General features: G+C 38.2%; 4 protein-coding genes across 6 annotated transcripts; 3 read left to right on the top strand and 1 right to left on the bottom strand.

Moving 5' to 3' along the window:
* The first annotated feature begins 720 nt into the window (after nucleotides 1–720).
* On the top strand, nucleotides 721–4,532 carry LOC140873457 (NADH dehydrogenase [ubiquinone] flavoprotein 1, mitochondrial). Of its 2 annotated transcripts, none has more exons than XM_073276572.1 (3): nucleotides 721–858; nucleotides 2,296–3,770; nucleotides 4,286–4,532. In XM_073276572.1, exons 1-2 carry the CDS (start codon nucleotides 856–858, stop codon nucleotides 3,757–3,759), a joined length of 1,467 nt encoding a protein of 488 aa, XP_073132673.1. In that variant the 5' UTR covers nucleotides 721–855; the 3' UTR covers nucleotides 3,760–3,770; nucleotides 4,286–4,532. The 2 variants fall into 2 exon arrangements, with proteins under 2 accessions (XP_073132673.1, XP_073132674.1); XM_073276573.1 differs by having other exon boundaries at nucleotides 804–949.
* Nucleotides 4,533–5,199: 667 nt separating this feature from the next.
* On the top strand, nucleotides 5,200–6,763 carry LOC140873494 (uncharacterized). Of its 2 annotated transcripts, XM_073276640.1 has the most exons (3): nucleotides 5,200–5,508; nucleotides 5,816–6,176; nucleotides 6,279–6,763. In XM_073276640.1, exons 1-3 carry the CDS (start codon nucleotides 5,434–5,436, stop codon nucleotides 6,596–6,598), a joined length of 756 nt encoding a protein of 251 aa, XP_073132741.1. In that variant the 5' UTR covers nucleotides 5,200–5,433; the 3' UTR covers nucleotides 6,599–6,763. The 2 variants fall into 2 exon arrangements, with proteins under 2 accessions (XP_073132741.1, XP_073132740.1); XM_073276639.1 differs by having other exon boundaries at nucleotides 5,202–5,508; nucleotides 5,816–6,763.
* A 277-nt stretch (nucleotides 6,764–7,040) lies between these two features.
* Nucleotides 7,041–9,488, top strand: LOC140873472 (small ribosomal subunit protein uS2-like). The gene is made up of 5 exons (XM_073276594.1): nucleotides 7,041–7,260; nucleotides 7,872–8,134; nucleotides 8,227–8,424; nucleotides 8,703–8,904; nucleotides 9,264–9,488. The coding sequence occupies exons 1-5, from the start codon at nucleotides 7,128–7,130 to the stop codon at nucleotides 9,359–9,361; spliced, it is 894 nt and encodes a 297-aa protein (XP_073132695.1). The 5' UTR covers nucleotides 7,041–7,127; the 3' UTR covers nucleotides 9,362–9,488.
* An 885-nt stretch (nucleotides 9,489–10,373) lies between these two features.
* Nucleotides 10,374–11,794, bottom strand: LOC140873451 (F-box/kelch-repeat protein At1g67480; the record flags this gene model as incomplete). The annotated part of the gene is given in 2 exon segments (XM_073276567.1): nucleotides 10,374–11,128; nucleotides 11,460–11,794. Coding segments are annotated over 2 exon segments (963 nt in total), but the record flags the coding sequence as incomplete, so codon positions are not given.
* Nucleotides 11,795–13,157: the final 1,363 nt, after the last annotated feature.

The raw sequence follows: 13,157 nt of genomic DNA, 5'->3' as shown, positions 1-13,157 counted from the left end.
ATATACTGCTTTTGGGCAACCTTCTCAACAACTAAAATATCCATTTGAGGAACATGGGGACTAATTAAAGTAACGAGCCTCCCAACATTGGGAGGCTCGACTCATCTTCAAGGCATAATATTGAGAATGCTCGTTGAATGAGCAATTCAACAAGAGATCTCGGATCGAAACCAATTTGAGCTCTCTGATTGAATTAGAATAAGCTCACATAGGATCATGCAATCTTGGTTATATTCTTTGTCTAATGAATGGAGAGTCCGCCTTACCGAATTTTTCATATGATAACAATGTGAATTTGATAATTTTTATGTATATCGAAAATCCGAAATGCCAAAACAAAATATACAATTTATAAACAATAAATTTATAAGTTTTTAAAAATATAAGGTTATATATATATATCGATACCGTGCCGAAATATTAATGTGCCATAAAATTTGAATATAATTGATATGCTAGTTATATGTACTAAAAATTTTGAAATATAAAAAATCAATCTACTTAAAATTTTTGATTTCTCTATAATATTGATAAATTTTTCTTATAAAAAAATTTCATTATAATATACGATTTTTGATACGTTACGATACACCACCATTCGAAACTACAAATAGCCAAGTAACCCAAATTGAATTAAAATGGTAAAATCAACCCCACGATATTAGCCACGTGTAATTTGATAATCACATCTCAGAAAACCATCATTCACCGTTGGATCCCGTGACTCGTCGAATAATTCGAGGACTCGCATCTTGACCGTAGGATTGCCCTCACCCGTCCGTAGCTCCATTCATACTTGCCTGTTCGTATTTGATAATCAGCCGCATCGCCGATCGGACGACTATTTCATGCGTCATGGTATGTATTTGTCCGACTCATATCCATGAATCAATATTTGCCTTTTTGTGTTTCTGAAGAAGTTTAAAGTTTGGATCTCGTCGTGGAAATGGTAAAAAGATGAGATTTTGGCTTTTGAAATTATCAATTTGTTGTTGGAACTGTCGATTCGAAGTTCAATTTTATTTTTGTTTGATTAATGTGCCTTAAGGGCTCTGTGAGTCCAAGAATTTATTTATTTTCCTCTGAATAAGGGTGCGTTTGGATGAGGAATACGGACTTGTGTGGAAGAGTCCTTGAAATCCATGATCAGGAGGGTGTGGATTTGAAATTGGAGAGAGGAGTAAATGCACTGGATTGAGCTACACAAGAATCCTTTATTCTAATTTCGAGGCAAAGGGACACATTATATTTTAGATATTGATTTGAAAGTAAATGAGCTCAAATCCGCTCATCCAAATGCACCCTATGAGTTATTTTTGTATCTCGTGTGCAATTCTTTATTAGTTTTACACGTTTGACTTGCATACAATGGTGAATTTGGGAAATTTGCTGACTATCAGTTGACAGCAATTGCAGGAATTCTGATTTAATTTTTTGTAATCACTCCATTTTAGCTGTGACTGCCCAATAGTCTCTTGGTTAAAGTTTATTACTCCACTTTTGGCTCGAGGGAGGGAGATCCACCATTGATGATACCAGAGAAATGAGTAATCTCGGGTTTTTACTGAAGAGGATATATTTAAGTGAACTTAATTATTGAGTTAATGAATATGTGTTCTATTTCATCATTGTTTATGGGGATTATGTACAAATTAAGTTCAGTAGTATTTTCTAGGATAGGGAATTTGAAACTTAGGATGGCTAAAGGCCTCGAGGATATACGCCAAAAGGCCCGAAACTCAGGCTAATGAAGGCTTAAATTTGTAGATGACTATTGTTTGATTTTATCCACTCTTAATCCAAGATAATCATGATTTTGTATGTGACAGGTTTGTTTCAATTATATTTATTCGAATAAATGCTACTAACTCTTTCACATGGGAGAGGGTTCCAGTTTCCTGTTTTCTTTTAAGTCCCTGTTCTTACTTAGGGTGTTGATGTGACAAGTCACTTCAATGGGTTAATATTTGTTTTTGCAACATGCACTTTTTTGAGGTTATTGTAAGTGATATTATTTCTATTTTGTATTAGATAATGATGGTAACAGCTTTCCTCATAGTTGGGATTTCTGCAGCTACCTCTGTACTGCAGATCTGGTTGATTATTTGGAGAATGATTGCCTATTGTGATGTTTTGGGGTGCAGTTACTCTTAGTATGCTATGCATTTGTGATTTCTTTTGTGAAGGAATGTGGGTTTGCTTTTTTTCTTTTCATCGTAACATTAACTGCTAGGTCCTGCATGCCTCTAAATTATGCATTCAAGTTATGCTATTCCTTCGTCTTTGTTTTGACAGGCACATATAAAGAGCATTCTTTCTCTGCAAAGAACTGCTTTGGTTCAGAGGTCCAGCGAAAATTGGGGCCTGGCAACCAGATTTTTCAGTACCACCCAGGCTGCAACAACTTCTGCTACCCCACAGCCTCCTCCACCTCCACCTCCTCCAGAAAAAACCCACTTTGGTGGCCTTAAAGACGAGGATCGCATTTTTACAAATGTATATGGCATACACGATCCTTTTCTCAAAGGCGCCATGAAACGTGGAGACTGGTATCGGACAAAAGATCTGGTGCTCAAGGGTGCTGATTGGATCGTCAACGAAATGAAGAAATCTGGTCTTCGTGGACGTGGTGGAGCTGGTTTTCCTTCTGGTCTTAAATGGTCCTTTATGCCCAAGACTTCTGATGGCCGCCCATCATATCTTGTTGTTAATGCCGATGAAAGTGAACCTGGAACATGCAAAGATAGAGAAATCATGCGCCACGATCCACACAAATTACTTGAAGGTTGTCTGATTGCTGGAGTAGGAATGAGGGCATCAGCTGCGTATATTTACATTCGAGGTGAATATGTTAATGAAAGGAAGAACCTTGAGAAGGCCAGGAAAGAAGCTTATGAAGCTGGATTTTTAGGGAAGAATGCCTGTGGATCGGGTTATGATTTTGACGTGCATATCCACTTTGGAGCTGGGGCTTACATTTGTGGTGAAGAGACAGCTCTTCTGGAGAGCCTCGAGGGTAAGCAAGGAAAACCTAGGTTGAAGCCACCCTTTCCAGCCAATGCAGGACTATACGGCTGCCCCACTACTGTTACAAATGTCGAAACAGTGGCTGTTTCACCCACCATACTAAGGCGTGGACCTGAATGGTTTGCCAGTTTTGGAAGGAAAAACAATTCTGGAACAAAACTCTTTTGCATCTCCGGCCACGTAAACAAGCCTTGCACAGTTGAAGAGGAGATGAGTATACCATTGAGAGAGCTCCTAGAGCGACACTGCGGAGGTGTTCGGGGTGGATGGGACAACTTACTCGCTGTTATACCTGGTGGCTCGTCAGTTCCATTACTCCCCAAGAACATATGTGAGGATGTGCTCATGGATTTTGATGCACTCAAGGCTGTTCAGTCGGGATTGGGAACTGCTGCTGTGATTGTGATGGATAAGTCAACTGATGTAGTAGACGCAATAGCGCGACTTTCTTACTTCTACAAGCATGAGAGTTGTGGTCAGTGTACGCCTTGCAGAGAGGGCACGGGGTGGCTCTGGATGATCATGGAGAGATTGAAGGTGGGAAATGCGAAATTGGAGGAGATCGACATGCTTCAGGAGGTGACCAAGCAAATTGAAGGCCACACAATCTGTGCCTTGGGTGATGCTGCTGCTTGGCCGGTTCAGGGGCTTATCAGGCACTTTAGACCAGAACTTGAAAGAAGGATCAGGGAGCGAGCTGATAGAGAGTTGCAACAGGCTGCTGCTGCTTAATTCTTTCACAGGTTTGTGCTGGTAACGAATTTTCATTTTCTTGGAGGATCTTTGACCTCTACTCTATAAGATTGCTAGATTAACATTCTTATGTTTGATGCATGAACTACGCCGAAATTAGACTGTTTATATTTGCTTGTTGGACCTAAGTTTTGGTGCCAGTGGGATCCGTAGAGAGAATATTGAAGGGGATAAACTGTTAAATGTTAGATTTTCTCGCCGGTTGGATGAAAAGTGAAAGTAGTATAAACAACTTAGAATTTGAGGAATCTGGTATTTTTCTGTCAATTATCGTCTCTGGGCTCTAATTTTGGCACGGGGTCCTCTTCTTTGCAGTTACAAGTATTCAAATAATGTGAATGCTTTCTGCTGTCTTTTATCAGTTTTTAAGGAAGACACTGATTTTTGTTCCTATTATTTATCAATGTTTTGAATTTTTGGAGATTCGTGTAAATGAACTAGTAGTACTTTTGCTCGTCGACTTCCGAGTAAAATAACCTCAAACTTCTGGATATCTGTTTTGTAGGAAAGCACTGTCTCTGATGCAGCTGAATAAACATCGACAAAATGGAGCATTTAAAATGTACTTGAACAAACCATATGTTGTGTTTAGACATAAGGGATACAGAGGAAATATTGTCTGATCAACGTTTTATGTTGTCTTAAGAACCTCGTTACCGATTTGTCTGTCAATAATTTGAACAGCTCGTCGACATCTTTATTCTCATACATTTGTTGGTTAATTAATGAGAGTGATTGTGTGTTGTCATAAACAGTTGTCACCTTGGTGAAACGTTGGATTATCAACTTTTGTTGTTTCGACCATCAAGGGGCTCGGTTGCTCTTAAATGTCTCGATTGACTGATAAGTAAAGCATTTTCATTCAATGGCTTCGACCGGACACAGTATAAATTATTCATGCTGATACAGTTAGCTAACATTTAAAACATAATTATTTTGGAAGGATCGAGGTTATATAGTTGATAAAATGAGCAATTGCAATTTGCAAGAGGAACTCATGGATAGTTCTCGAGCTATAGGGCCGGCCGCCACACTAGTTCTGAGTAGCTTCAGGTGACTTTCAAAGTTGGGAGTATTTGAGATCGTATCATATTCTTCTTATGTTATCTTGTTTATTTATACTTAAGATTGCACTCCACTTTTGCAAATCAAAATCCAGCAGTGTCGAGAATATGTACAAGTGCTTTGATGGAATCTTTTAGTTGTCTATTACAAAATCATGCGACACTGTACTAAAACTAAAGGATTATGTTGAATATACTTGCGGTTTCGGTTGAGGGAAACCAACCCCCCACCCAACAAAAAAAAAAAAAAAAAAAAAAGAAGAAAGAGAGAGAGAGAGAGAGAGAGAGAGAGAGAGAGACGGAGGATAATTTTAGATCATTCCTTCGCTTGTATACCCAATTTACCTGCTTACCATCCAAAAAATAAAAATAAAAATAAAAATAATGGTCCACGCAAACAGACAACCTTCCTTCACCTACTCTCATGCATTTCGATTAAGGTGCCTATTCCTTTGGCTTGGATTCCAAATTTTCCCAAGTCTTGAGAAACATTTTGCAAAATACATGGATATTTACGAATTCTCGAGTATTTTCTTTAGGATGGATTCGAATTTTTCCCAAGTCTGATAACAAAATAACGAGAAATATAATGAGAGTTCTCAAGTATTTCCTTTGGAGGCTTCCTAGCAAGATCTTGAATTCTGGGATTTCTCTATTGAATATGGTATGAATTTTGCTCACATTAATAATGAGCTAGCTTCACAGCTTTACCGTGCATTTCTATTAACATTATGTGTATTTGATTTCTGGATCACGTATCAGGTTCCATGTTTAGCCAGAAACAATCCCACGTCGGATTCTAAGAAAAGTTTGAAATACTTGTAAACATCGGCGAACAGTTTGCTTTTTGATATTCTAGATCTTGATTCTTGAAAATTTATTGGCTACAAATTAATTTTGAATCTTTATATATATATATATATATCAATCATGTATGATGTATCACTCAATTTTGGCTTGAAAATGTACAGGAGACAAGTCCAAATACGGAAACGATGGCCAAACGACGCCGTCCTCTGCACACTTGTGGGGCATCAATCTTAGCAATCGGCCACAATGCATTAACAAAAGCACAAGATTTTGATGAACCGTTGGGATCAATGGCAAAAAGAGCAGTGTCATTCTTTGACACGTTCTTCCCTTTCACATACACCATACTCTATCAATGGCTAGCAATGCTATCTTTCATGGATGATCACATCCTCACCGTTGAGCATGCAGTGGAGTTGGTGTTCCCTCCATCCAAGTGTCTCTTTGATAAGATGGATGTTCTTGTTTGCGATGCAGAAGTTTTACCGGAGAAATTTGATGATATTCTGAGAAGAGTAGTTGGTATGATTATGCATAAATTCCCGTTTCTTGATTGGGTTATTGGTCTTGTAATTTCATGGTTGCATTTTCTTGTTTCTACTTTGAATCTCTGGGGATCAAAAGAGAATGTTACAAGTGGAAAAGAGAAGAGGGTTGGTGCTAGTTGCAATGGCGTTGAGGCAAAAGAAGCCTGTTGTTTGAATGAAAAGGCTAATACATGGGAAAAAGGGATAGAAGAATCTTCAAAGTTGAAGAATTTTCAAGAAATGGAGACATCAGATGAGAGATTGGATGATGAAAATTCTCCAATGTTTAAGTCAGCAGTTTCATCTCCAATTCCGGAGAGCGATGAATTTGGGATAAACGGTATGAGCAAATCAAATTCTTATATGAAGTGCACGTACAAGGAAATGCTCGAGAGTGGGGACAAGGGAAGATGGTGATGGAGATGGAGACAATGGTTGTGATATTACTGTGTTTTATATTACATCCATTTAGTTTTTGTAAAATTGGAAGACAAAATATTATACATGTGTAGCTAGCTAGTTAAGTGTTGGGAGTAGTATGATGTTTTTTATAAATTTTTTTTTTTTTTTTTGGTGCATGGATGTTAGTGGATGATATAAATCATTAAAAAATTTGTCTCTTTTTTTTAAGTCGTCGTTATCTTACTGTTTTGTTTTGGTGTTATTATATTAATTATATTACATTACAATAAGATAATTCATGTCCATCAATATTTATTTATAGATAATATATATTTGCACCATTGAGTTTTGTAAAACAATTACCTGAAATGAGTTTGGGCTGTTTATGAAGCCCAAATAATGAGTGAGGGCAATTTTGTCCAACAGGGACAATGTATATGTAACTAGGGTTTTGAAGTCCGCGAAAAGCCTCAGCAGCATTCGCATTCGCAGAGAGGAGCTAAGATTACTCCAACGATCACAGCTAGTTGGGAAATCGTGAAAAATGGCGACTCAGCAAAGGGCATTGTCTTCAAAGGAGGCGGATATACAGATGATGCTGGCCGCCGAAGTTCATCTCGGCACCAAAAACTGTGATTTTCAGATGGAGCGTTACGTATTTAAGCGCCGCAACGACGGTAGTTTATACCTTTCAATTGGTATTGAGTATTTTGTTTGTTTGTTTTGGATTGGACCGATCATCTGAGTAGATTTATCATCTATTCTGACGTGTGCTGCAAGTGTTGAAATGTCATTTTTGTTGAGTTCAATTCTTGTAATTTTAAGGCTTTCCTTCGATTGGGACGAAACAGTGATAATTTCTCTTTAAATTTCTGTTTTACTTCATTTGCTGATATAATTTTAACAAAAAATTTCACCGAATATGTTGGACTAATGCTTCTTTTTTGCTCACGGGTCCCTCTAATCTCGTACTTGATTAAAGCTGGCTTTTTATGTTACCAAACTGGACTGCGTTGTCAAACGTAAAAGATTTTATGGCTCTGTTTTAATTATATCAGAATGTAAGTCACTGTCAAATCCATTACAATCTCTCGCCAGCTGTGGCTTTCTCCCAACACACTTCCTTTTCACGAGTGAGGATTCAAAACTAATTATTTCTCGATGTGGACTTGGGGATTTCGATTTCAATGTTTTGCGTCTTAGAGAGTCTGGGCAGACTTGGCCTACTTGTATTCTCAGTTTTCCTCATCTGGTTGATGACGAACTTTATTCCTGTATGATTGTTCAGGAATTTACATCATCAACGTTGGACGAACTTGGGAAAAACTTCAAATGGCTGCCAGAGTTATTGTTGCTATTGAGAATCCTCAAGACATAATTGTTCAGTCTGCCAGACCATATGGTCAGAGAGCTGTCCTCAAATTTGCGCAATATACTGGTGCTCATGCAATTGCTGGTCGACACACCCCTGGAACTTTCACCAATCAGCTTCAGACTTCATTCAGTGAACCTAGGCTTCTGATTCTCACTGACCCTAGAACCGATCATCAGGTTATTAATCTTGAATTTTTGAATTATTGATTATAATGCAGATTTCTGTTCATCGTTCTGTTTTATATATTGATTATGATTTTTCATTTCAGCCTATCAAAGAAGCTGCTCTGTATAATATCCCCACCATAGCTTTCTGTGACACTGACTCTCCAATGCGTCATGTCGATATTGGTATCCCTGCCAATAACAAGGGAAAACACAGCATTGGCTGTCTTTTTTGGCTCTTGGCTAGGATGGTTCTCCAGATGCGAGGTGTGATTGCGCCTGGTCACAAATGGGATGTCATGGTAAGAAGTCTGTTCGGTGTTTTTTTTTCCTTATTGTACTACGTGAATGTGAGAAGATATGTTTTCTTATTCATGCTTTGATAGGACATTGTTTTGCACATACTAGGATGAAATTGTCTTGTGCTTTGGCAAATGCTATCAAAGATTATTGTGTCAAATATTTAATATGTCATCTGATGAAGAAGTTTGTAATCATTGTCTTTTCCGCGTTGCAAGGAAATAATTAATATTCTCATTAGCATTGGTCCTGATGCCTCATTTTCTCTCACTTTTGGCAGGTTGATCTATTTTTCTACCGGGAGCCCGAGGAATCCAAGGAACAACAGGAGGAGGAGATTCCAGCTCTCCCCGATTATGCTGATTATTCAGCTGCTGCAGCTGGAGCTGATTGGTCCAGTGGTCAGATTCCAGATTCTCAATGGACTCCCGATATGGTTGGTACCATGCCACCAGTTGCAAGTGGTTGGAGTGCTGATGCGGGTTAGTAGTCTATGCTTCCTTTCAGTAAGCTCGGTGCTGCTGTAATTTTTCTCGTTTTGTGTTTTTTACTCCCTTGTAGTCGGCCCCTGTTATTTCCTTTTTCCTTTTGATGATTCATCTGGTTTTGGTGGAAATGAGTTCTATTTGTTGGCTTTAGATCCAGAAATGGGTTTCAGATTTTGTGGACTGTGGTCAATCTGACACATAACCTTAGGAATGCTACTCTTGATTGGTTCTTAGAATTGTGCGAGTACTACCACATATCAAAGCAGTTGTGCTCGTGAACTGCGACATGAAGCTTGTTGATCCCGGACATTATTTCTTTAAACTAAACTGTAGGCGTGATCATTCAATTGCAGGTGCCGCTGATGGATGGGATGCAGCTGCTGCCCCACCCTTGGCTGCTCCTCCAGCCGTCGACGTAGTACCTGCTGTTGTTGCCAGTGGCTGGGAGTAGAAAACAGATCATGTTACCTCAAGTGTTCCCCCCGCCCCCATTTTTTTTAAATTTATTCAGAATTTTGTCAGCCTACATTTTGCTTCTGAAATGGATACTTATCTTAAGATTTTGGTGGTTTTGGATTCGCAGTTGAGATGAAATTCATTTTTTTGGGGTATTATCGGATCTTGTGAACTATGATAATTGGTGTTAAATAGGGTCAATTGATTAATTCACCGCTTATCTCGGAATACACATGTTGGAAATGTTGAGAGTCCAACAAATAATTGGAAACCTCCATATTGTAATTCGTATAGCATAAATAATAGTCGGTGTATATTATATCAACTTTAATAATAATAGTTGTATTTAGTAATTTCTGTATAAAGTGAATTCATATTGATATTATTTTTAGACAAATAATATGTATTTATCTTTTATTATTAGAGAGTAACCAACCATTTGGATATGGTTAAAAAAAAAGTTTGATCGAATTCATTTATGAAAATATTCCGAATGTGGAATGGATTCTGGGAACTTGCTATGGTCTTTATACAGAGTGACTCCTCATGAGCAGCAGTAAGTGGTGCAATGATCATTTTCTACAGTAGACAGTTTTTTGGAAAAAAAATGACGAGGGCTTGGCTTGGAACAAAACTTTTATTAAGAAACGAGTACGAGAGGTCATGAATATTGTTCCGCTGGCTGTACCCAATCAGATTGATTGAATTTGGGTTCCCCAACGACCTTCAATTTTACATACAACTCGACGTTGATCCATTGCAATTTGATCATTTCTTTCATTGCAACTACCATTTTTTTGTAGCTAAAATATCAAGTTATGCTACTTTCTACAAGAAAATCCTGTCAAGAAATATGAAATCGATTGACTTCGTGTTGGTGGCAACCGAACATTCTCCAAGCTTTCGAAATGGGAAAAAAGGATATATTGGTTGTGTTGGTAACACTGAATGAATCAAGTAGGAGTATTAATAACCAACCATACATATATATATATACAAGGCATATCCATTCGCTTGCATGAATCAACACAATTTCAAAGTTTTCCAAAAACCAGATCAAATCCCAAAACAAAGTACATTTTGTTTCGTGCATTGAATGAACACTGACATTGAAATTTGATTTCAACACACAGCTCAAGCTTTGATTGTGACACTGCATAAGCACGACCCCGATGGCTTTAACTCTGATGTCTGCCATTCGGATCCCGGGGTGGCATTGGGATCATACAACAAAGTATGGTATCCAGGATCCTCCTGCAGCGAAAACAACAAAAGCTTCCCATCCAATATTCCAAATCGAAATCCAATACTCATGCTTCCTGCAACAGGAACAGGAACCATCTTCCATGAGTTGTCCGTGGGGTTGAATATAGCAAGTCTACGCTCGTTTTTCCATTCCATGCAATACAGCTTCTTGCCTACCGCTGCATGAGCAGTAACCATAACACAGCCGTTTTTTATCTGGCACCATGTGTGCCTCTCAGGGCTATAGACATCAACAAACCTCGAGTTTCCAATGGTGAAACTCGACCTACCTCCCATAACATAGAGCTTCCCCTCGAAGCCACAGGCAAAACATCCCCACCTTGGGCGCCGCATACTCTCTATCACAGTCCACTAGTCTGTATCAGGGTCATAAATCTCAGCACATAAGAGAGAGTCTCCATCCTGCCCACATCCTCCAACAACATATACTGCACCATTCACCTCAGCACAACCAAAGTCACACCGCGCTACATTCATGCTAGCTAATTTGCTCCAGCTGCAAGAGTCAGAAATTTTGAAATGGATGATCCAAAAAATTTGGCCTTGGACAGAGGTACACACAAATGCTCCAAAATTTTCTTTAATTTGAGAGGGGAAAATATGTCCAATAAGTTGATGGAAAGCCAAATCAGTGAACACAAACATAAAATCTATTGATGCACGAATCAATGCTGATTTATCCTAAACCATATTAATTTGCATATTGGGAAGTTGAAAAATAATATGTTACTTCATAAATAAATCAGATAAGCAAATAAGGCTGCTTGAGCTAACAGTGGTTTATAGGAGCCAGTGGGGAAATGGAAAAGTGACAAGTTATGTTATACCTGTTGAGGCAAGAATCATATTGATGAACATCTGTTAAAACAGATTGAGTTCCATCAACCACAGAGTAGCCAGCAATAACAAGAAGTTTTCCATTGAGAACAACCACGCCAAAGCCCGCTAGGACAGGACCAGGCATTTGTGGGAGTTGATGTGTTTGCGTCCGTAACAATCCAGAATTGGTTAGACGTATTAAGATTCTTATTTTGCGTTGTATGTTTTCGAAGTATGATTGAAGTATTTGGTTTTTGATATTTAGCCTTTGGAGCTTAGCATTATTTCCAATTGTAAATATCCCGGGAATGCCCGGCGTAGTTGTTCTTGTTCTATTTACCTTTTAATGAATTCTTCATTAAAAAAAAAAAAAAAAAAAAAATTGGATCGAGGAACAAGAGCAAGGCAGTGCTTAGAGACATCATCAGGTAATCCGGGCAAGATGGGACTATGACAATCATCGGAAGCGTTTGAACTTTTTAAGATCAAATCACTTTTAGCAGCCGGAGAGGTATGCGCCAAATGGGAGAAACACACATCTGATTCTTTTATTCTCTTCGCAGAAAAAGGGCCTGGCATTCTTCAACGCACAGACTACAGGAGTTTGATACACACTTAACCAAAATGTCTACGAAGACAAGCATAAAAAGCAACTAAAATATTTCTGGATACTAATTAAAGAAACTCATGAAATCCTTCAGTGATGTGGATTCTACGAGACCGAGGCAAGAAAGTTGTCGCGAAATGGATCTCATGATCTGCTAATGCTGATGATATTTTGTGTTTTATCCAATAAGATTCAAATTCCATGCCAACTTCAGTGGTCCTTCTATCTTTCAACTTCTTTGAACAAAGCAGGTGGGCAGTTTCAATTCTGTTGAAATATGTTTCTTCTTGCACATTTCCAGAGCACCTATAGTTTCCAGCACATATTGAGATAAAATAACTTGAAGAAATAAAAATAAAAACCTGATGAAAATAGCATATACCAGATCCTAGAATAGTCAATAAGAAAACAAAATAATACCTGACAAGGCCATAAGCTGATGTGTTTTAACCCCCTGTAACTTCCATTTCTTAGCAATAATCGATGACCTGAAGGATGCCAACAGAGAAACCAAATAAATTCAAGAAGCTCAAATACTCCTGGAACTGAAAAAAAATATGATGCAAAAGAATTTCTTTGAGACCCAGAAATGAGTCAACTGTAAATCTTGAGATACAACTTTAAAGAAAACTATGTAAAACCACGGACTCCTGACAAAAGAAATCAAGATTTTCTTGAACAATGACTAGTCAAATTCTGCTTCTAGACTCTAATGATTCAAACCACCAATGAACAAAAGTTAATAATATGAAGGCAATGTGCCCACCAACTTGATCTGGATAAATCAACAAATCTAAGTTGAGCTTCGAAAGAGGCAATCATTCAGCTCACCTAACCTCACACGCCAAACCCACCACGAACAGGCAACCACCAAGCCCTTACAGAATAATGAATGGAAAAAAGGTGATGAATTTGAACTCTAAATTACCTTACCCACTTATTCCTAAAAGTATGCTATGAATAGAAGTATAAGAAAAGGAAGTAAAATGATGCAGTCAAAACACAAACAGATCAAGAATGGAGAAAAAGCAATCAAGATCAAAATAAAAAGTGGCTTGGCATTGTCGGAAATGAGGAAAATCAAGTAAGTATATGGCTC

The sequence above is a fragment of the Henckelia pumila genome, unplaced genomic scaffold (genome assembly GCF_033568475.1).
Source record: "Henckelia pumila isolate YLH828 unplaced genomic scaffold, ASM3356847v2 CTG_601:::fragment_2:::debris, whole genome shotgun sequence".
Taxonomy (NCBI): domain Eukaryota; kingdom Viridiplantae; phylum Streptophyta; class Magnoliopsida; order Lamiales; family Gesneriaceae; genus Henckelia; species Henckelia pumila.
The sequence above is the reverse complement of the archived record's forward strand: the minus strand, read 5'-3'. Positions and strand labels throughout refer to the sequence as shown.

Coding starts and splice junctions, on each gene's coding strand:
- LOC140873472 (XM_073276594.1), top strand. CDS start 7,128: ATGGCGACTCAGCAAAGGGCATTGTCTTCAAAGGAGGCGGATATACAG. Junction 7,261..7,871: donor ATTTAAGCGCCGCAACGACG/GTAGTTTATACC, acceptor ATGATTGTTCAG/GAATTTACATCATCAACGTT. Junction 8,135..8,226: donor ACCCTAGAACCGATCATCAG/GTTATTAATCTT, acceptor TTTTCATTTCAG/CCTATCAAAGAAGCTGCTCT.
- LOC140873494 (XM_073276639.1), top strand. CDS start 5,434: ATGAGAGTTCTCAAGTATTTCCTTTGGAGGCTTCCTAGCAAGATCTTG. Junction 5,509..5,815: donor GGATTTCTCTATTGAATATG/GTATGAATTTTG, acceptor GAAAATGTACAG/GAGACAAGTCCAAATACGGA.